The 21,831-nt window shown below is 48.5% G+C and overlaps 10 protein-coding genes across 10 annotated transcripts; 5 read left to right on the plus strand and 5 right to left on the minus strand.

Moving 5' to 3' along the window:
* Positions 1 to 657: 657 nt before the first annotated feature.
* Positions 658 to 1,884, plus strand: F9C07_4163 (phosphotransferase enzyme family protein; the record flags this gene model as incomplete). The annotated part of the gene is made up of 3 exons (XM_041290573.2): positions 658 to 756; positions 840 to 1,135; positions 1,188 to 1,884. The coding sequence occupies 3 exons, from the start codon at positions 658 to 660 to the stop codon at positions 1,882 to 1,884; spliced, it is 1,092 nt and encodes a 363-aa protein (XP_041143873.2).
* A 319-nt stretch (positions 1,885 to 2,203) lies between these two features.
* F9C07_4164 (acyl-CoA dehydrogenase family protein) lies at positions 2,204 to 3,663 on the plus strand (the record flags this gene model as incomplete). Its single annotated transcript, XM_041290574.1, has 3 exons — positions 2,204 to 2,390; positions 2,459 to 3,432; positions 3,490 to 3,663. The coding sequence occupies 3 exons, from the start codon at positions 2,204 to 2,206 to the stop codon at positions 3,661 to 3,663; spliced, it is 1,335 nt and encodes a 444-aa protein (XP_041143874.1).
* A 1,139-nt stretch (positions 3,664 to 4,802) lies between these two features.
* Positions 4,803 to 5,108, minus strand: F9C07_4165 (uncharacterized protein; the record flags this gene model as incomplete). Its single annotated transcript, XM_071511188.1, has 1 exon — positions 4,803 to 5,108. The coding sequence occupies one exon, from the start codon at positions 5,106 to 5,108 to the stop codon at positions 4,803 to 4,805; it is 306 nt and encodes a 101-aa protein (XP_071364726.1).
* Positions 4,878 to 7,359, minus strand: F9C07_1359798 (heterokaryon incompatibility protein-domain-containing protein). The gene is made up of 2 exons (XM_071508017.1): positions 6,565 to 7,359; positions 4,878 to 6,507 (listed from the first exon to the last, which is right to left on the minus strand). The coding sequence occupies exons 1-2, from the start codon at positions 6,914 to 6,916 to the stop codon at positions 5,666 to 5,668; spliced, it is 1,194 nt and encodes a 397-aa protein (XP_071364727.1). The 5' UTR covers positions 6,917 to 7,359; the 3' UTR covers positions 4,878 to 5,665.
* Positions 7,360 to 8,489: 1,130 nt separating this feature from the next.
* F9C07_4167 (Arabinosidase B) lies at positions 8,490 to 10,010 on the plus strand (the record flags this gene model as incomplete). Its single annotated transcript, XM_041285171.1, has 1 exon — positions 8,490 to 10,010. The coding sequence occupies one exon, from the start codon at positions 8,490 to 8,492 to the stop codon at positions 10,008 to 10,010; it is 1,521 nt and encodes a 506-aa protein (XP_041143876.1).
* Positions 10,011 to 10,674: 664 nt separating this feature from the next.
* On the minus strand, positions 10,675 to 11,462 carry F9C07_2281306 (DUF567 domain protein). Its single transcript, XM_041290582.2, has 2 exons — positions 11,091 to 11,462; positions 10,675 to 11,004 (listed from the first exon to the last, which is right to left on the minus strand). Exons 1-2 carry the CDS (start codon positions 11,410 to 11,412, stop codon positions 10,736 to 10,738), a joined length of 591 nt encoding a protein of 196 aa, XP_041143877.1. The 5' UTR covers positions 11,413 to 11,462; the 3' UTR covers positions 10,675 to 10,735.
* A 226-nt stretch (positions 11,463 to 11,688) lies between these two features.
* Positions 11,689 to 14,919, minus strand: F9C07_2281308 (uncharacterized protein). The gene is made up of 4 exons (XM_041290583.2): positions 14,750 to 14,919; positions 14,521 to 14,682; positions 14,225 to 14,470; positions 11,689 to 13,194 (listed from the first exon to the last, which is right to left on the minus strand). Exons 2-4 carry the CDS (start codon positions 14,585 to 14,587, stop codon positions 12,776 to 12,778), a joined length of 732 nt encoding a protein of 243 aa, XP_041143880.2. The 5' UTR covers positions 14,588 to 14,682; positions 14,750 to 14,919; the 3' UTR covers positions 11,689 to 12,775.
* F9C07_4169 (uncharacterized protein) lies at positions 11,754 to 12,685 on the plus strand (the record flags this gene model as incomplete). The annotated part of the gene is made up of 2 exons (XM_041290575.1): positions 11,754 to 12,123; positions 12,186 to 12,685. The coding sequence occupies 2 exons, from the start codon at positions 11,754 to 11,756 to the stop codon at positions 12,683 to 12,685; spliced, it is 870 nt and encodes a 289-aa protein (XP_041143878.1).
* A 145-nt stretch (positions 14,920 to 15,064) lies between the features above and the next one.
* F9C07_2281309 (uncharacterized protein) lies at positions 15,065 to 16,479 on the plus strand. Its single transcript, XM_071510495.1, has 2 exons — positions 15,065 to 15,576; positions 15,630 to 16,479. The coding sequence occupies exons 1-2, from the start codon at positions 15,264 to 15,266 to the stop codon at positions 16,268 to 16,270; spliced, it is 954 nt and encodes a 317-aa protein (XP_071364728.1). The 5' UTR covers positions 15,065 to 15,263; the 3' UTR covers positions 16,271 to 16,479.
* A 1,409-nt stretch (positions 16,480 to 17,888) lies between these two features.
* Positions 17,889 to 20,386, minus strand: F9C07_2281310 (dynamin; the record flags this gene model as incomplete). The annotated part of the gene is made up of 7 exons (XM_071510496.1): positions 20,133 to 20,386; positions 19,816 to 20,085; positions 19,616 to 19,763; positions 19,471 to 19,558; positions 19,382 to 19,423; positions 19,239 to 19,332; positions 17,889 to 19,196 (listed from the first exon to the last, which is right to left on the minus strand). Exons 1-7 carry the CDS (start codon positions 20,259 to 20,261, stop codon positions 17,889 to 17,891), a joined length of 2,079 nt encoding a protein of 692 aa, XP_071364729.1. The 5' UTR covers positions 20,262 to 20,386.
* Positions 20,387 to 21,831: the final 1,445 nt, after the last annotated feature.

A 21,831-nucleotide genomic window follows, 5' to 3' on the forward strand; every position in this document is an offset into this window, starting at 1 on the left:
GTATGATACTTATACCTATAACATATTTAACAATACCTTCAGACATGTAGCCATCATTTCGGAGTAGACATATATTTTGGCCGCAAGGGGAAGTGGATTATATATCGTGGTAGGAGACAGGACGCTGGAGATGTGCGGAGATGGTTAAGTGTTGGGTACCGACGAATACACTCCCAGTGGGGTAGATAGATTAAAAGGAAGTTGATCGATTGATTGATTCAATTGTCTAATAAACAAAAGGAAGCCTGTATAGGGCTGTGGGTCAGGTGACCGTTACGGAAAGCTGATCAGCTGATCTCAGAAGTTGTGACCCTCCAGATGAGATCACGTGCGCAATAAGCCACAGAAGGGACCGCCACAATGAGGCCGTACCGTAACTGGAGATGATCCAATCTGTGTAATACTGAAGTCGTATTTTGCCTTTCTTATACTTCGAACTCTGTATAGAGAGTGCCAATAGGATTGTCTATTCAATAGCCGTCACAGGTCCCACCGTCCAGCAACCGAGGTTCCAGCAGTCCAGCCGAGGGGCGCGAGTGGGGTTTATACTTAACGCTTTCTGGCCAAGGGTCTTCTGAGGTAGGATTTATATGACAACTTTTACACTACAGAGCGTCTGGAAGAGACTTGAGTGTGATCAGCACCGAGAACAGCATCATGGCCGGCCCCGTCAGACAACCCATTGACGTGGTCGCCCTAGAAAACTATATTGGGCAATACGACCTGGGAATATCGCTACCACTGAACCTGAAGCAGGTAACTAGTTTACCCCCCAAATTATTCCATACGAGCATCCCCGAGGGTACGCAAGAAATTAAATCTTCTTCCCCACCTTGTAGTTTGGATTTGGCCAGTCCAATCCGACATACCTAATCAGCGATGCAAAATCCCAACGATATGTGCTTCGAAAGAAGCCACCGGGCGAGATCATGTCCAAAACGGCGCACCAGGTGGAGCGAGAATATCGCATCTTACATGCACTGGAGAATACCGAAGTGCCAGTACCCAAAGTCTATATTTTATGCGAAGATCCGACAGTAATCGGTACCGCGTTCTACATCATGGAGTTCTTGAACGGTCGATTTATCACCGATCCCTACATGCCGGGAGTGACAGCTGAACATCGTAAGGAAATGTAAGAATTCATTATTTTTTCCAATCATCTCCCACGGGCTGATTGAGAATAGGTGGAGAGATGCAGTAAGAACTCTGGTCAAACTGCACACCCTCGACTATAATACAGTCGGGCTAGGTGGACTAGGAAAGCATAATAAGTTCTATGATCGCCAAATCCGAACTTTTACAGAGATAGCAAAAAGGCAATCAAGGGCAGTGAATGCCAACACGAATGTCCCCCTGGGAGAACTTCCACACCTGGAAGAAATTGCCAGCTTTTTCAAGACCAACCAGCCCAAGGATCGCTCTGGCATCGTTCATGGGGACTTTAAGATCGATAATATCGTGTTTCACAAAACAGAGCCAAAGGTCATTGGTGTTTTGGACTGGGAGATGGCTACCATCGGGCATCCTCTATCAGATGTCGTCCACCTTCTTTCTCCAATCTTCCAAGAATCTGGACCCGCCGCGCCGGTCCTCCGTGACGGCGGTAGGCACTCTATCCCCGGTCTTCCTGGTCTAGAGGAGTCTTTGAGGTGGTATAATCAATCAGGATACGAGGCTCGGCCGGACCTTGACTGGGGTATTGCATTCGCTCATTTTCGAGGCTGTGTCATCGCACACGGGATAGCAGCAAGATACGTGACAGGCCAATCGAATAGTCCGGGCGCCAAAGAATGGGCAGACAGTCTTGATTCAAGAGCACAGATCATGTGGGAAACAGTTAAGAAGTTGCGAGAGAGTTATATCCGAGAGAAGAAGCTGTAAATACCACTGTTCGTGTTGTGTAGAGTCTAGATGAAGTCACAAGCGGTTCTCCTCATATATGGAATCTCCTTCCGTCCAGCTAGCAGTTTCATGATCTACTGGAAGGTCCAGAGGCACATCCAGTGCAGCAGTCGTAAACGCAATGAACTAATGCCAAAGTTGATATGCTTGGTCCAGCCCAAGTGGAGCAGCCGAGCCGAGACCGAGGTAGCGCTGCGGGGTTGAACCAAGATCTAGATTTATATCCAGTACAACACATTGATCACAAACCATTGAGTACCGAACAGATTGGAAAGAAGATCAAACCCCTTGCACCAACATGAATTTTGATTTGCCTCCGCCCTTAGTTGCCCACCTTGACTCCCTCGACCAGTTCATTCACTCGACCATTCTCCCTCTGCAACATTCTGAAGATAATAACCGTTTCTTCGATCATCGCCGCGAATATGCGCGAACAGACTGGGCTAAGGACGGTCTTCCATCGCAAGAATGGGAGGAATTACTAGGTACATAGCAATGCCCGTCCCTAGCTCAACCACCGTCAGCGAGACTGAAGATACTAACAAAGAATCAGGCAAGGCCCGTCGTCTCGCCGATGAAGCCGGCTTCTTTCGCTTTGCACTTCCCAAAATCTACGGTGGGCAAGGTCACCCGGACACCAACCTATGGATGTCGGCCACGCGCTTCCATATGGCCTCCAATCCAGTATATGGCGGCGGCCTGGGGCTCGCCAATGACCTGCAGAATGAACACAGCGTCATCGGAAATTTTCCAGACATCCTCATGCTCCATCACTTCGGCACGGCCGAGCAAAAGCTCACCCTCATCCCCGCGCGACTCCGCGGGGACTTCCGCACTACATTCGGTCTCACCGAGCCCGACCATGGCAGCGATGCGACCTTCATGTCGACGACGGCGACGCGCGTCCGGGGTGGGTTCGAAATCAACGGCGCAAAGAAGTGGCAGACGGGCGCCCATCACTGCACGCATATGATCTTCTTTGCCCGGACATCCGGCCAGGATGGATCCGCCAAGGGCATTACCGCGTTCCTGATTCCCCGCGAGACGGAAGGGGTGGAGATCGCGAGCTACGAATGGACGTTTAATATGCCCACGGACCACGCGACGGTGACCCTGAACGGCGTGTGGGTGCCTGAATCGGCGGTGCTGGGGACGGTCGACCAGGGCTTAGCGATTGCGCAGACCTTTGTGCATGAGAATCGCATCCGACAAGCAGCTAGCTCGTGCGGTGCGGCCAAGTTCTGTCTAGAGCGGGCAATTGAGCGCGCGCGGAGTCGGACGGTCTGGGGCGAGGGGAAGAAGTTGGCGGATCACCAGGCGGTGCAGTTTCCGGTTGTTGAGCTCATGACGCAGGTGGAGATGCTGCGGTTGTTGATTCTCAAGACGAGCTGGGAAATGGATCGGGTGGTGGCGGAGTCCCAGGACAAGGCCTGGATTGCCATAGAAAGACGGTTGAGTGATAAGGTGGCTATGTGCAATTTCTGGGCGAATCGACTGTGCTGTCAAGCCGCGGATCGAGCGATTCAGGTATGTTTTCTGCTTCGTTTCCTTTTTGGTTGAGGATTGGTGAGGCTGATTTGATAGATTCATGGCGGTGATGGTTACTCGCGCCACTATCCGTTCGAGCATATTTATCGGCATTTCCGTCGGTATCGCATTACAGAGGGTGCAGAGGAGATCCAGATGCGCAAGATCGCGGCGTATTTGTTTGGATTTGGGGAAAAGGTTGGACGGGAAAAGGCGAAAATGAAGTTGTAGATAACTTTTCACTGCCTAAATATTCACAAGAATAATGACACCCCAGAATATTGTAGTAAGACCAGCCGTTGGAACTTAGAACTGCATTAATCCAGAACCGGAGAACCGTAACAATACTCTATTGAGCGCGAGTATGTTATTTGTCTTTACCACCCAAAGACCTGACGATTCATGTGGATGGGGACGAGAAACAAAATCAAAAACCTTACTTGAGGGTCAATTTGCACTAGTAACCTAGTTACGAGGCGGAGCCAATAAATATGGACACTCACTGAACATATGCAGAGTGGAGTGGTACACGACGGCCAATTCACCAAGTGATTGAGTCATGCAGTGAAGCACAGAGGCAGTCAGAAGCGAGGCAATGAGTAGTGAGGCTGGGCCGCCATGCTTGAGAGAGGTAGCAGTTCCAAGCCAGATCCCCATGCATAGAAAAACTCCCTACGAGATCATTGTGAGATGACGCGTACCCAAGGTGCGGTGCAACTGGATATCTGCGGCATGATCAATATTCTCACTTTGAATTATAAACATTATCCACATGTTCAGTAGTTGTTGTATCCTTCTCGCTGAGCTCGTCGTCATGGGTATTGACCGCTCCTAAGCTCCCACCTGGGCTAAGATTGTTGTTCGCTGAAGTTGATATCATTTGGTTGGTGCTCTGGGGAACAGTGCATGCAGAAAGCCGATAACAGAAGCATAAATGAGGACATTATGAGGACATTATGCAGGAAGGATTGCCTCTGTTTTATCCTTTACTGACAACTCAATTCAATAAGCATGATGAAGGTTGTCTAGAATGGTTATCAAAGTAAGCAATCATGGTAGTTTGGCCTCTACCACCACCTGTTCATAGCTAGGAAAGTCCTTGGCCACTCATCCCTTTAGCGTTCTCGTGATTATAATTTGAAAAACCAAGACATTCATAGGTATCTCTACCTTTTCTCTGTATTTCCCCAGAAGATTGCCCATCACTAACTAGTGGTGTGGAGACGAGGAGGATAGATTTAGTCGGCGATGACGGAAAACCAAGGAAACAACTCCCATTTGGATAAGGAAAAGACCAAAAGTTATGACGGGTTTTGCCGAATTGACTTCAGTATTCGATTGTGGTGAATGACTCGAGGGATGACCACGAGCTAAACAATCTCCAGTGTCCGTTTGTTCGCATGCTGATCGATATGCTGGATCTGAGCCGGAACATCACCGACTCCTGGTTTCCAAGACTCGCTGACGACCATGATGCCCACTCGCCTATATCTATCATGTGCCTCAGGCGATTCCCGGAGAACGAGGAAGACCTTCACAGATTGTGAACGTCCCAGCAACTGATATGTGGATAGCTCCAGGCAAAGTACTGCTTGGCCATTATACAGGCGCTCATCTTCTTGAATGTTCTCCCACTCATTCGATGATTCTGGCCACTGCTTAATGTCCGCTATCATGTTGTATATTTTGCCATCTATAATAACCTCGACGTCGAGTGGAATGCCTGAGTAGCCCTCCTGCAACCGAATAGTGGCGTCCACTATTTTCGAAGAAATCACTAGGGCACGAGAGGAAAAATCACTATCAGGTGCAACGCCACTCGGGGACCTCAGGATGTCACAGACGCTAATGCTCTGATAGGATGGGGAGAAATGATGATAGTTATAATGGCATTTATGGTAGACTGAAGCCCAGGACCACGTGGGAAGATCTAGTCTTCGTGACTCGCCCAATGTCGCAATCGCCAATCTAGTTGAAAATGAAGATTCTCTCCCCACATACCATAAAAATAAGGACCTAGTCCAAATTGTTGGAATTTTTGCGCGATGCCCTCCAGAGCAACCAGTCGGTCTCTGGAGTATGTGAACTGGCAAGAGGAATAGGCCACAGTTAGCTCTTGCCATTCACGTAAGGGGCTGTTGGTTCGGTCCCAGGCTTCAGAGACACCATTTCGGAGACGACCCTCCACAACCTTCTTGGTATCAGGAATGCTTCTCAAATGACCATGCACCTTTCACGAAACGTTTGGGCGTGTATATGGTACCATAGATGCACACTCGCAACGGATGTCGCCGCTAACACATTCCCATGCTAACTCCTCGCTGCTACAATGTAAAAGGCGCCGGGACAAGATTCGTTCCTGAAACGTCCACCCTCTTCCCAGGATGGGTAACACTTCTTCTTCCTGGTAGCCGTTGCCGAATATGTTGAGATGCTCAAACAAACCAACGTATGTCGTGGAGCATGCTTGTCGCATGTAGATATCGATGTTCTCCATAGACGCGACATGGGTACGCAGGTTGTGCCTATGGGACCGCTCGCCACAGAATATACCACTGGTTGTATTTGGGGATGCAGTTACGCTGACCGTAATTAGTGCATCCCTATAAACAGAGCCGAACTTGGAGGCCTCCTCCATCCAGTCAACTGGGTCGTCTTGTATAATACAGAGAGCATCAATCCAGATAAACTCCACACCAAGCTCAAGAGTCAACTGCATTGCATCCTTCAGAGTTTGGGGGATTTGACTCCAAGGTATACCGGCCTTATGGGACCGAATGGTATTTTGAGTAGTCAGGAGATGCTTTTCACCTCCCCAGCAATAGCTAAGCGCGACATAATCTGCCCTTTCACCATGGGATGTTTCGTACAGTACAGGGCTCATATTATAAGAAGCGAGGCGAACAACCCGCTTGGGAAGAACTGGCTTCTCTCTATTGGAACAGGCTTGATGAGAGTCAGTGCACTGTTTTAGCCATTGACCCGCCTTATGAGCTGCCACTTTACAGTTCATGGTCGGGCGGACATGGTACCCTCTGGGAAACGGCATCAAGGGCTTTAATGTCTGCGAGACCTCTACATCAACGTTAGAAAGGCCAACCGAATGCCCTAGGCTGAAAAGTACGTACGTACCTTGGGTAGTATAAAATTCAATGGCTCTTTGTTTGTATGAAGTATCATAGTAGGTTATGTCCAGACGGATCGTCGATGGTAGGCCGACCGTAAGCTCGATATGGTAACAACTCTCCATCCCCTGCGGGCCTAGAAAGCGGACTAAGCCCTCCAGCAGGATGGCACATAATTGGCAACGGGTAGCAGAAAGCTGAATGGTGTCAGGCTCGAAGCTCACCCTTACAGTCTTTGTCGAGCCATCATGGTCGGAAAGCCTATCCAGGGCCTCTATTGAGGGATGTGATCTCTCCCAATATCGTAGATCCAGACATGTATTGCACGCCGGAGCAGCCTGAGGCATCGTTCGGCTCATCTTGAACCTCCGATAGGCAACCAAGACGGACAAGCGGGGCAATCCCGGGTATTCCGAGGTAGTCCTGACATGAACTCTTCTTCTGGATAGAAGATGTTGCAACAATAATAATAGACTAGATTGTTTACTCCGCGGTCGATCGGTTAATTGTTCCCAACTCACTGATGATTGGCCGCTCCCCGCAATCTGGACGCGTGACCAATATAAATCTTCTCACATGACCTCTTCTGGTTAGGGCTTCTTTTGGCCCTTAATCTCCGAGGCCAACCTTTCCTTATGGAATTAAGCATTGAATTAAGCATTCAACTAAGCATTAACTTAAGCATCAAGTTTCTTGATGGATAGGCATGGAACTACAAGTGAGCATTGGAATACAACATTGGATCTAGCATTGAACTGAGTGTCGATAACCATCTGATCAGGACTTCATATTAACCCTATCATGTATGAATAAGTTGTGAAAACATTGAGTCTGCTCCATGGACTACAGCTCCTGGCACTCAGGTCACCTTTATAGGTCTAGGTACCCCTCAGAATGCCAGTAGCGCTGTCACTCTGCAGCGTTGTAACAAATTCTCATTGAGTCTTAGAGGTGGATTAAAACGACCCGGCTAACGAAACCACAAGCCGCCAAAAAGCCTCGAATTCGATTTCCCCGCAATTAGCTCCGGTTCCATATTGATGTGTGTACTCCGGGGTATTATCGACTCAAATTTAGCCAACTCGAAACCGAAACAGGCAAAGAGCAGCAATAGAGTCAGATATCCACTAATATCTCGGTCATTGAATCAGTGCACTGAACCACGTAGTCGAATCCGCGCTATAAACAAACACAAAACAGACCGATCTTTCTTGCAAGTGGCATACCGATCTACCCCAAGCGGGGGATGTACGCCGATCGTCATTTATGCAGACACCTTCATAGAGTAGTTCTCCGGGGCAAGCTCTATGCCTCTCTCAACATGCAAATTAACCGACCCATCGGCGAGGACCGCCAGCTCCGCAGGAATTTATGCACGGACTTGCGAATCTCCCCTCTCCACACGTTCGAAGCCTTTAGCCGCCAACACTGTCATTGTCGAGCTATGTTGTGTTGCATTGGAAGTCGTAGTTATTTGCTTCGTGTAGTATTTTTTGCAATGACCCCCTTAGCAACGTGAATTGGCGAAATGTTCAGCAAACCCTTTCCAATACAAATCTGCCAATCTTGGGCAGGAAACTTCATCTCACGACAGCGCTTATATGGTCTTAAGGCTTGTGTCGCATTAGTCTGGAATCGAGCCTAGTTTCCATATTAACCGAGCTCACAAGGACTAGGATTCCGCGATATTATCGACTAGATAGCGTATACTGGATCTAGAACCATTGGAGGAAAATCCTTGCTGCTTTAGTACCTACCGTATACCCCTCTTCAACTACAGAACGGACATCGCGAAAGATTATAAAAGGATACACAGGATGCACCAATGTCCCACGAATTACTTACTCTATCACACTGGCTCTTCGAGTATCTCCGCGCCGGCTTTGAAACACTCACAGGCGTGACCGCCTCACCCTGGGAAAGAGATCAAACATGTCCTCAGGATTAAGCCTCGAACGTGCCTGCGCAGTTGCTCTGGGCATTGTTGCCTCGGCATCTCTTGTCGCTGCTGGGCCTTGTGACATCTACTCCTCCGGCGGCACGCCCTGCGTCGCCGCGCACAGCACCACTCGTGCCCTATACAGCGCCTACACCGGCGCACTGTATCAGGTGAAACGAGGCTCTGATGGTAGCACAACCGACATCGCTCCTCTCTCTGCTGGGGGTGTTGCCGATGCCGCCACCCAAGACTCCTTCTGTGCGAACACGACCTGCCTCATCACTATCATTTATGACCAGTCTGGTCGCGGTAATCACCTCACCCAGGCTCCGCCCGGCGGCTTTAATGGTCCCGAGTCCAATGGCTACGACAACCTAGCTAGTGCGGTTGGTGCACCAGTCACGCTAAACGGCAAGAAGGCGTACGGCGTCTTTATGTCACCTGGTACCGGCTATCGCAACAACGCTGCCAGCGGTACAGCTACCGGCGACGAGGCGGAGGGCATGTACGCGGTCCTGGACGGCACCCACTACAACAGTGCCTGCTGCTTCGACTATGGCAACGCGGAGGTCAGCAACACAGATACAGGTAATGGCCACATGGAGGCTATCTACTATGGCGACAACACCGTCTGGGGAAGCGGCGCTGGCAGTGGTCCTTGGATTATGGCCGATCTTGAGAACGGCCTGTTCTCTGGCCTCAGTTCTAAGAACAACGCTGGCGACCCGTCCATTTCCTACCGGTTCGTGACAGCCGTCGTCAAGGGAGAGGCAAACCAGTGGTCAATCCGTGGCGCCAACGCTGCATCCGGCTCGCTATCGACGTACTATAGTGGCGCGCGCCCAAGTGCTTCTGGCTACAATCCCATGAGCAAAGAAGGCGCCATCATTCTTGGCATTGGTGGTGATAACAGCAACGGTGCCCAGGGCACGTTCTACGAGGGTGTGATGACCTCCGGATATCCGTCCGATGCCACCGAGAACTCGGTGCAGGCGGACATCGTAGCTGCCAAATACGCCATCGCGTCACTGACCAGTGGCCCGGCGCTCACCGTCGGATCCTCGATCTCGCTGCAAGTTACCACGGCTGGTTACACGACTCGCTATCTCGCACACGACGGGTCTACGGTCAACACGCAGGTAGTCTCGTCGTCAAGCACCACCGCCTTGAAACAGCAGGCTAGCTGGACGGTTCGCACCGGCCTTGCTAATAGCGCCTGTTTTTCGTTCGAGTCGGTTGATACTCCCGGCAGCTACATACGGCACTATAACTTTGCCCTTCTTCTCAATGCCAACGATGGCACGAAGCAGTTCTACGAAGACGCCACGTTCTGTCCACAGGCTGGTCTGAATGGCCAGGGCAACTCGATTCGATCCTGGAGCTATCCGACCCGTTATTTCCGCCACTACGAAAACGTTCTTTATGTAGCCAGCAACGGTGGTGTTCAGACGTTTGATGCCACCACTTCATTTAACGATGACGTGAGCTGGGTTGTCAGCACTGGCTTTGCTTAGATGCTGGTCCAATCTCTAGGAGATATGTTGGAGTGGGTCATAACCGTTATGAACGTTTCTTCTGGTGTCCGTAAAGAGAACAATCGATGATGGACCAGGGCATACAGACCCTTGGTCTCACCTTCTCCCTTCCCATCGGCCTTTGCTCTGCCGAGTCAAACCCCTTTTATGTTGAACTCAGATATAGCTCATAATGTTCACAACCAATGCTTTTATTCAAACTTGTATCGATTAGACTGTTGGGCACATAGTAGAGAATATAGGGTTATCATTGCTGCACATTGACCGGGATTTTGTGTACACACCGTCATTGAAATATTAGCCTCTAATCATGAGCCTTAGCCATCTTTGCCCCTAAAAGGACTGGCACGAGATGGTCCTGGCTTAGCTAACTGCGATCGGCTGGGAGTAAAGTCGAGAACGGAAATGGCGAGGAATCGAAATCCAGAGAATATACTTTCGTAGCTAGTCAACTTTGCAACCATGCTCATCTCATTCCATTAGATCATCATCACTAAAAGGGTAGGCGCCTTGAACTAATAGTTTCCAGCCCAAATAGCCAAATAGGAGTGAAGCTGTTTGATAATATCATCTGAACAAGCTATCATTACCCTCGTTGCCTCGATCAACGCCGTCCGTCCCAAAGCCCATGATATGCCAGTACCCTCAAGAAACAAAGAAACTTAATACAAGCGATATGAAATCAAAAGCAAAGGTCCTGCTCATCAGTCATTATTTTTCTCGTCGAAACAGACACAAAGGGCCGTGATTAGTGCCAGATCCACCCCCGGAGCGACCATCACAACATAGGTCTGCTGGTGGAAGAATATTTGGCGAGCGTTGAATCGCTTGCGATCAATCTGCGCGACCACTGCCCCCGTCGCAGCATCCACAATGGCTGCTTTACGAGACCGCCAGTTCCCCTTCATATTCAAGGAGACAAGGCCCTCGGTAGTAGAGGGTGTAAAGATTACAGTGGCGTTCGAGCCGATCACTGTAAGTAACGATTAGCCAAAAGGTAAAATATAAGTAAGAGATGAAGTTAACGCCGCTGAAAACCACAAGGGGAAGACCACTTACAGGAAAAGCTACTCTTGACCTCGAGTAACTTGCTTCCATCTAGGGCTTGAACCACGTAGGTGGAATGGATGTGCAGACGCTCCTTGACGATATCAATCAAGTGATTGTCCGCCATATCAAAGACCGATTTGCGACCCGAGATACTCAGGGGCTTGCCTTTGATCCGGAAGATAGGTTCACCAGTAACCAGCTTCACATCAAAGCTATCCCCCGAGAGGGAGAGGATCCTTTCCTTCAGGACCAAGGACTCGGTTTGTTGCGCAATGAACTGGTCCGTGATCGCGACCGGGGTCTGGACCGGAGGGAGTTGTATGGAAGCCATTTCAATTCGGGGAGGTTTAAGAAATTGTCTTGATTCGGGGATTATTCTCGAGCTACAACTCTAGAATACAGAACGGAGGATAAAAGCTTAACCTACCCCATAGTTTTATAGTGAAGAGGGTAAGGCTTCGCCTCAATAGATCCACAACCCTAAGCATGGGGGCGAATATCAAAGCTTAGTAGCAATGCGCATGGCACTATTCCTTATCCGGGGCCCAAGATGCGATACTAAACTAAATCTATACTAGTAGGTTGGACTTCTAATGCCGTCCAACAACTCAACTTCCAGAAGAGTAGTAGGATTTGTACACAGCCTGCTATCCCTCGACTCAATCGATTGCTATGGATCAAGTTCAGCTAAGAATCGAAACTCCCGCCCCTCATGACTTCGAAGCCCCAATCCAAACCATCATCAATGCAGCAATCCAATCCACCAACCCCTCTCCTGCCAAAGACGCAGCTCTCACTCTAGACGCGGTCTACTTGGATTACATAACAAGCCCAAACAAGGACCCAGAAAGCGTCCTCACTTTATTCTGGGAGTTGATAAATAGTTTCGCTAGCCAGATACCCTATGAAAGCCCTGCACAAGAGAAATTGGTCAACATCGTGCAGGAGCTGGCGGACATTACTTCGGAGCAGACTATCCTCAACCAGAAACTGTGGAGGAACCTCCCCTATTTTTCCTCCGAGTTTCCGCAAACATGGGAAGGTAGGCTCTTCTTTTATTACTGTCCAACCATGGTGAAGCCTTGCGACGCTAATGACTGCTAGTGGTGAGTCCTAGCGCCGACGACAAAGAGAAGAAACGACGGTTCGTTAATCTCCAGGCTTACGCGGCTCGGATCCTTGGGCTCGGTCTCTCCTCAGTCGAGACGTATGCCATCTGGGCCTTATCAGATGTCGCAGAGGGGGTCATGATTCCTGTTCGGGGCAGTCCCGATCTTGTTTCGGCCGATCTAAAGGACGTCGATCAATTGCCGTTTAAAGCTGCGGCGGCGGGAGTGTGGATTCTGTATGCTGGACACGCTCTACACGGACGCGATGAAGCCATTGGGGGCACCCAGGGAGGCCCGCTCTGGATGCTGCCCAAAGCCGAGAGGAGGAAGCTGAGGAGGAAGTTCAGAGGTACCCAGGGATTGTGCCTTGATCGGTGGTTATTGTGGAAGCAGCAGTTTGCTGCTATTCGGGATTGTGGGTCTGTCGACACAGAGACGAGGAGGATTGCAGAGAATGTCGTTGAGACGATGGATAGGGTTGATGGTCATAGCTGATACGTTGCACTCAGCGACGATAACATTTCGTGTTCAGATCATACTTTCACGTCTCTAGTTGCTCAGTACGTACAAGATAGTTGGGGTGGTCTAATAGCCCTTTTCTTGCTTATCCCCTTCATGACCATGTTTCTTCGCAACAACCATTCGATCTGAATGCAGTGACACACCCGCCTCGGTCACAATCGTATCCAACGCATCACGCTTCAGAAACATCATCTCACAGTGGTTGATATGAGCAAGATTATTATACCGAGCTTCAATCACCGTATCCATCTCAGCAGCTAAGAACATCTTCTTCCAGTAGTATGCACAATGGACAAGATGCCACTGATGTGTGGTAAAGAAGTGCGATCCAGTCTTTGGGAGCATGGACACTTCTTCAAGTGATAGAGTCCGTGTCTTATTTTTATCGGCATAGTACATCCAGCTTCCATCGGGGTTCGGGCCTGACGTCTCGAATTGCGCTAGAAGTTCGTCGTTTCGACAGGCTGGAGGGAGCCAAGCAGCTGCAATCGAGTCATATTTACAGCTATTAGCAATAGCTTCTTCAACAGTCTCTCCACAATTACACGATATTGGCCTGCGTGATTGGATCAAAGTGTATGTTCGGTATGTCAAATCGAGGAAGCCGAATGTGGCTAATAATATAAGGAAGGTATATCTGACTCGAAAGGCAAGCGTCGGACGTTGTTTTGGGATGTGGGGGACTTTGTAATGAGCTTCAAAATGCTCACAACCATCCGAGCTATCTTCCTCCAGAAGGGGTTTGTATTTGGTCATTTTTCTGGACGATCGAGTTTGGCTCAGCAAGGGTCTCTCGGTAGAGGCTGTAGTGCTTTGCAATAGAGCTGAGATGGTCGTGGTGAGGTAGTCAGACTGAGGCTACTTAAGATGGTGCTCTTGTACTAAGGTACATAGGACTCTCACGTAAGACGTAATAGCTTTGATCTAGAAAGAAATCCTACTACATTTATATCGAATACATGCACCCCGCTCGAGCGAAGGGCTCATGGAGGCAAAAGTACTACTGCCCTTTTCTCGCCCCAAGTCAAGGCTACGGATCCTTGCCACAGACCCCGACGTTACATTGAAGGATCCGATGTGCACCGGCCAGCGGGCGTAGGCACTGAATCGTGGAGGCAAACCAATGCCACGTAATAGAGAGCCATCGGTCAAGACTAGGCTGAAGATTACTCTGGGGCGGGGGTAAAGAAATAGGAGTTCCTCAGAGTTGTGAATACTGAGCTCGCCCATGTACTACAAGGTTCGATTCAAGCAGATTAGACCGCTCTCTTATAATCTAGAACTCCTTAGTGGGTTTGAGCAACGGCGATAAGTACATCGGATACTAAATTACACGACAGGCTTGATGCAGCATTTGGCATGGATAGGGTAGGGTCTAGAGACATGCAGAATAGCGGAATATTGGACCATGGAGACTTTCAATTCCCGGTGTACTATATGACACAAAGCCGGTCATACTGTATGGCACTTGTGATAACAGCAGTGACTACTGATAGAAGGGGATGGCCTCACTCTCCTCAGCCCGCTTTTCATAGAAAGGAATAGCCTCACTGTTGTCCGCACGACGCTGATAGAAAGGTATGACTTCACTTTCTTCCTCCCGCTTCTCATAGAATGGAATGGCCTCACTGCTGTCTGCGCGACGCTGGTAGAATGGGATAGCTTCGTTATCCCCCGCACGCTTTTCGTAAAACGGGATGGCTTCACTGTTGTCGGCACGTTTTTTGTAGAATGGAATTGCCTCGTTGTCCTGGCCAACTACATAACCAAAGTCAGAACTAGAATCATTGATTTGGCGGTCATTTTACCTATGGGTGATGTATAAGCCAAGGGTGCACCAGTGGCTAGGAGTGCGACAATCATGTTAAACTGCATGGTGGTGGATGATTCTCAAAGGAAGTGTCTCAATGGTAGTTGGAATGAGCACAGCAATGGGTCACGGAAGACGATACGGGCCTATCCTCCAGTGTCTATGGACAGGATTTATATGAGAGCTGCTAACAGATCTGGGACGTGTGCTGAAGTGGAGCGACGTACAACTTGCGCATAGGTTCGAAATCTAGATTCGATTTTCGACGTCCTGACGGTGGTCACAAGGATGGTAATACTGAAGAAGGATTATACTGCTTTACTCTAAAGGGCTAGGATACATGGTCAGAATATAGTGGATGTAACATGGATGAGGGTCCGGTGTATCCTACAAGCCGGAACATCTGAGGGGAAGCCCTAAGCCCGCATGAAGGATCTATATCTCCTCTTCGCCAAGTTTGCCAAGGGTTGTTGTCGCGGAATCCCGACGGACTTTCTGGGCTACGATATCCCGCCCTCATGTATTGCTTGGGCGTGACAGCACTGGTATCTTCGTCTAGCTGGTTATTCCAAGCCTTCAGTACCTTTCAGGGCGGTTTATGCGATATTGCGACCGGTAACGACGCGCAGCCTTCCTCACAGCAGCCATTTTCCCTCCATCTCATAAACCTATTTCACAAACCTGAAGAGCTCTGCCACTCTTGATATCCCCTTGGTTTTATATCGCTTGTCTGACTAAAATATGCGGAAGGCCCAAGATGACTTCAAAGGCTTAGACGACGGCATTTGTTCGAGCTTGAGTCAAGAGGATCTAGCGAAACCACTCCTGATTGGCAATGACATTGCCGATAGACATGATCATGGCCAAGGCAGGTGGATAACGAGAGCAACACAATGGGCGTACCCCAAGGGTAACGCCATGATGCTATGGCTCACCTTCCTAAATCTGGTGTTGCTAACAATATCCATTATTCTCTTGAATTTGGCATTCTCGCGTCAGGCCTACGTCCAGTACTTGAGCGATCAGGAGAAATGGAAGTCAACATCTCATTACGGTAACACTGGATTAATCCTCTACTCAGTTTACACCTAACACTGACCTTCTCAGCACCTCTGCTTGACCGTGTCGATATTCCAAGAGTTACCTTAACCCCAAATGCATCATTGTACGACACTGATCCGCCTTCGATTCTGCGGATACCGTCAGGGCCTGAAGCCGACGCCGAATGGTTCCGCATCGGCACCGGAGTCATGCCAATTATCATATCCTCCGATGAAATCTACAAACTCGGAAAGGACCCCTCTGTTGCCGTGAAGATTCCAGAAGAGCATGGATACGGTAACGATGCGTACATCGCACAGACGGAGGTGTTCCATCTCCTTCACTGCCTGGACATGTTGCGGAAGGAGATATCCTACGAACATTACTATTTCCCTCGGTTTGGAAACCATCCGGATGCTGAACACATCGCACATATTAGTCATTGCATAGATATTCTGGCCCAGGCCATTAAATGCTCCAGTAGCGTTGACGTGATCCTATTCAACTGGGTCGAGGGATGGGAGCAGCCCTTTCCTGATTTCAACAATCAGCATGTTTGTCGGGACTTTGAGACGCTTCTGAGATATGTGAATGAGAATTCGGTGTCACGCTCCGTGTGGAAAACTATGAAAGAACCCCCTGCGGGTTACGTGCGTCTACCGGAACCTGCGCCGGCAGGACCAGCTGAATCAGATAGGAATATTTGACACAACGCGCCTTTTATAGACCGTTCGTGATTCAAAACCTCTCCTCTGTTATCGCGCCTACTCGCGAACACCATCAGCTGTGTGGGAGCCAACGGGTCTGTGTGTGCTATCGAATAAAAATAGCAATGGGTAAACGGTTGTATTTAGACTCCCGGAAGGAAGCCCCGTATGTACATCAAGCGTGCTGTTGTTATCTCGTAGAATTTGGCTACAAACAAATAGATTGAACCTAGAGTGAAGCTCCACGAATGTAGGATCCGTTCACTTCTGACTCTAATTCGTCTTTTCATTCTCATATTTGTTTAATTTTTTTTTTTTTTTTTTTTTTTTGGTTACTTTGGGGGTGGGAGGGTGTTCTGTTTTAATAGTTTGCGCGGGGTAGAGACAAGATATATATTTCCGAAGCTTTAGAGGATCAATTCGAACAGCTGCCGTCTCGAGGGGATTTTATTGAGTTCTTGAATATTCGTCAGGAAATGCCAGCGGTTTTCAATTTCCTAATAATTTTTACTAAATTGTGTTCCTCAAGCTTTTGTATTTTTTTTTTTCTTGTTCTTTTTTGCCGGCCGTCAATCATGATCTACATTCCTCCAACATACTATACAAGCTACTACTTAGGGCAAGCAAGTACATACGACCATAGGGTGTGGAGAACAGGACTTTCTATCTGCTTAGCTAAGTATGTACCTGGACTGGGTGGTGAGAAACACGTCCAACTGCAATACCCACGAGCCATCCCGGACAGGATCATAAGCTCAGGTTCGATTTATTATAACATCACACGCAATATTAAAGATGCCTCGCTATGATGTGGCTGTCATGGTCAATGGTGAGACGCTAGCGTATGCTTATAGCCGCCACTCCGAGGACAGGTTCGTCATGCGGGGTGCCGATTTGGCTGTCAGTAAGTAAGATAGCACGTCTGAATAAGGTCTGGGTAGGTGGTATGGCGACCTACTTCACGGATGCAGAACTAGCCACCATTTCAAGTTACGAGTGACAGGAAGTTGGGCTGTGGTTTATCATAGTACAAATGAAAGATACTGTACTGTCTGGCCTCGCTTATTACTATAGTCTCGAAGTAAATTAAACCAGGACCGTAGGATTCAGGGCTGCGAAAGTAATCACAGCCGTTTTGTCATCGGGGCGAACTGTGGTGGCACCCCCGAAAGCCCGTCCTGCCGATTTAACCAAAGGTGGCTGGCGATTACTTCACTCATGTGCCGAGCCCACAAGATTTTGGCCCATTCTCTTTTACTTGTGAGCTTCAAATCCGAAGGACTAGCTTTATGAAAATATATAGAATCGCGGTGAATTGCCGAGCCATATAGCAGATATCGAGAACACCAAAATAACATGATACATAAAAAGCCTCTGCATTTGCATGACAATACAGGGAAACCAACGTGGGAAAAACCAGTATCGAGGCAACAAACAAGATAGCTATTCCCAAAGAACATAAAAGGCAGTAAGTCAAGATAAATGTCTACAGAAGGCCTGGCATAATGTTGAATTATTCCAGAAGCCGTCATATCATAATGATATACGCATGGTGTACGGAATGTTGAACCACCTTCAAAATAAAAACCAAAAGCTCAAGGAAAAATTGATGGGCCCGTTAGATACCTACTTGTCTCACAATATCCAAGGCACTCTGATACCTCTGGATTCTGGAGAGCAGGTTGTTTCGAATTGTGGAGGTCGCAAAGTTTTCTTCGGCAACATCTGCTAGCTCCCTATCAGTCATTCCACCAGCAAGATCAGGAGAAAGGAGGCGAATGGCTGCATCTTGGCCTAGTAAGCATCGTTCGGTCACCTGAAGAATGACGGTATCACAAAATCGTTTCAATGCCAACTTGTAGTATGCTTTCAGAATATCGTGTATGTCATTGACGGCTTGTTCGTTGCTCAGGTGAATTCCACTTAACACATCCGTCACGTTCATTGGGACACCTTCTAGGTCTAAGCTCCTGAGCCTTGCCATAACGCGTTCTTGCCGTGTTTCTGCAAGTGTATCTGCAAAGTAGTGGTTCACGGTCTGCAAGATTCCGCCTCGCTCGTCGCTGAGAATGGTGGACAGTATCTCCATGGCACGGGTAGAGGTCGTCGTCTGCCTTCGGACGATCTGTGACATCAGGCTGGCTCTTACCTCATCGTCCCCAACGATCTTCTCGAGGCTCATCCGAATGAAGTCGGAGGTTTTTGAAGAAGCCTTCTCAACATAGTCCTGGGCGATCTTTTCCCAGGGAGATGATTGCTGCCGGAACATATTCTCGAGAACAGCTGGGTTTACTGTCCCGGGAAGTTCGGCACCACGCGAATCACGGTACAGAGTTCGGATCCACTCATAAATATTTTGCTGATCACCAGCGCTCCGGTCGAAACTACCGTCAACTTCTCCTGAGACTGTCTGGAAAATTTTTAAATGCCCGTAATGTGCCATGTCTTTCGCAAAGAGTTCGTTGAGACTATGAATGTGCATGCGTAGCTTCAGCGGACTATTGCTATCCCAAGTGGGATCGTAATTGCCACTGAGCGCATTGCCCACGTGCCTTTCGTATAATGTTCCAATCTGAGTCAAGTATCGTCTCTGATCAACAGTCGTCTGGCGAGAAGGACCGAGTAGCTCCAACTCTTTCTGTGTCTCTTGCGAGAGATCTTCAATCTCCTTTACCATCCCTGGAAATTCCCCTTTGATGTGACTATACAAAAGTCCTCCAAGGAAGAGTTTGAGACATTTAATGCCCACTCGGTCCTTGCTCAGTTTCGTCCAAGGATGTTCCGTGGAAAAGAAATGGCTCTCTATATGATGGCGTCCTTCGATCGTCACCCCGTTCTGTATCTCCTTTGTTGAACGATTGCGGACCGCAAACCAACCGTGATGAAGCTTCTCCACTTCATTTTGGGCAATTCTAATGACCTTGTCCTAGTCAGTTTTGAATCATCCGAGGGGTAGCTAGAGACTCACGTTCTCTTCATCACCCTCTTGGACAGCATCACACTTCGTTATGATACCGACGGTTCGGCTACCTTGGGGATCTGCACTCCGGGCCATATTGAATCTATCAAGTCATTTAGCTTCAGAAGCAGAACTCACTCTATCCAGCTTACACTTCTTGATTGGCAAGATTGTTTCTTGCATCCATCACGGCTCTAGTATAGTGTTTGTACGCTTAAAAGACGTATTGTAAGATACGTACAAGATGATTGTGCGCTTGTCGGTGATGTATTTCTCAATCAGGCCACGAATAATTGCGCGATCCTCAAGGGTTTGGTACTGGGTCGGATCTAGGGCGAGTTAGCCTTCGAGTGTGACAGAAAAGGGCCGGCAAAACGCCGTCATACTATGGAAGAGCCCAGGAACGTCAACAACACTCAGGTGTCTTTGCTGTGGACCCGAAATTTCGATTTTCAGAATGTCGTCTGAAAAGCGTTTATCAAAGTGCTCTGGGTCCGTTGTATTCGGTCCAGGGACACCCATGTGGCGAGCGGCCTTCACTTCACGTGGTTAGACAAGCAAGATAAATCAAGACGCGTCCACTCGCCTCGTTAAAAATGTCTGCAATCTCGCTACTATCGAGATCTTCCTCTTGAGAAGACCGTTCGAAGCTAAGTAGGTTTTCCCTGTGCCCGTCACTGGCACTCGGTCCGGGAATGATTGTGATCCTAGTTCCAGAATCCTCCGGCTTCGTGCGGCGAAGGACAATCTGGGTCACATATCTTGTACATAAATCACTAGCAATTGGAAAGGAGAAGCCAGTAAGACCCTCAAGAAGGGAAGATTTCCCACTGGATTGATCTCCAACAACCACCAACTCCACGGTGTCAGCTGGAATTGGATGCTTTTGAGGGGGCGTCAGACCTGTGGAAGCGAAACATTGTCGTTGATTCCCAATACTCGAAGGTTGTCTATTACCGCAAGGAGACGGACACGGCCTTCATTGTCCATGTCGTCGACGTTGGTCAGCATTGGGGCTTTTTTCTTCGCCATATTGACGTGCTGTAAAAGCCGTTCTTTTGTGGGCCGAGCAGGAAGGAGTAGTAAATGCTTGCCCTGATCGTAGAAGAAGGAACGAGCGTAACAACCAAAGCATATAACTACAGGGCGTGCCTTCAGACCATTCAATGGTGCGATTGGGCTCCATTTTATAATGTAACAGGCGATTTCAGCAAGGGGGACAATTTCAGGTCGCTGTTCGTATGTCGCACAAGCATACCAGTCGCGAACTCGTTATGGTGATCCTGGGTAGTCTTCTGCTGATCTGCGTAGAGTTAAGAATGGGCCAGCCAAGGCTGTCTATAAGATTTACATTTAACATTCAATATGGTCCGCCTAGACCCTATTCTAAGAATGATATAACGCCAAAAATGTATATACGAGTAAGCAGGGAAACAAAGACACTTTCTACATTCTGCGATCTCTCCGAATAATCACCGGTCTCAAATACTAGCTACCTAAACCCTAATGAGGTGTATATTAAGGTGAAATTGGCGTTATTAACGCTAAGATCTTAAGAGCCTGATCATAAGTAGCCTTTTAGGATGCCCGCTATAGCAGCAATATGCTAGGTTATAACATTTTGGATGCAGTGAAGCAACTGGCCACGGTGATTGGGCCACATTCCAGGTCGCCTTCGCTCAGTATTGCGCTTTCCCGTGTTTTCGAATGTGATCATGCCTCTCGGGTTTTGTACTGCGCCTGGCTGGCAATCCTGATTCTGAATTTTAAATCTGTCATAAAAATGCTAGCCCTTGCGCAGTTGTCAAATATTGTACCTGTATTCGAGTTTTTTGAATAGAATTCCAACTGTTACCTTATAATGCGTATCCCTTGTATGTTGCACTCCTTCCAAGCCCCACGACTGGAGTGAACTCTCCGGATTTATGACCTGCTGAAGTCGCCGCCCCGATCAGATCAGAACCATCATCTGCACCATCGACTCATAATGATATCAGTATCAAAAGAGTGGCGTAAACGTTCCAAGACAGACAAGAATGTGTGACCCTGTAGGCACTGCAGACGGCGATAGTTATCCACTTCCGCTGGGAGAGGGTATCCAGTCCCTCACGAGGCGGCCTTGCTAACATTCTGTCGGTTTTGCAAGGTTGACTACCTGAATCCTCGTCCCAAGTTGGTAGCAGTGCTAAAGCAAGGCCGGTGGAGAAGACAGATCCTGAGGGGTGCATATTTTCCTCCATATGGAATGGGTAACGTGGGTGACTCATCAGAAGAGCATGAGTAAAGGGGTTGTTCTCATCGATACTAGATTTAAACCGCTTATGGAGTCTATCCGCAGATTCACTTTCCGGCTGTAAAGCAAGACACCACACCAGAGTGAGATGATGGTGAGAACCAAAGCTGGGAGGCTTGCCCGATAGAAAACGCACCGATTCCTCATGTTGACCTGATTTTCATGGAACCTTCTAGGTAAACATAGTAAAGCAGAGGGTTACGTTAGAAAATCGAGAGAGAATAAATATGGAACCGTTGAAATTGGGATAGGGTTCAAATTATATGTAACTTGCAATCTGAATATACTTAAGAAATCACAGCAAATGAC

The sequence above is a fragment of the Aspergillus flavus genome, chromosome 3, assembly GCF_009017415.1.
Source record: "Aspergillus flavus chromosome 3, complete sequence".
Taxonomy (NCBI): Eukaryota; Fungi; Ascomycota; class Eurotiomycetes; order Eurotiales; family Aspergillaceae; genus Aspergillus; species Aspergillus flavus.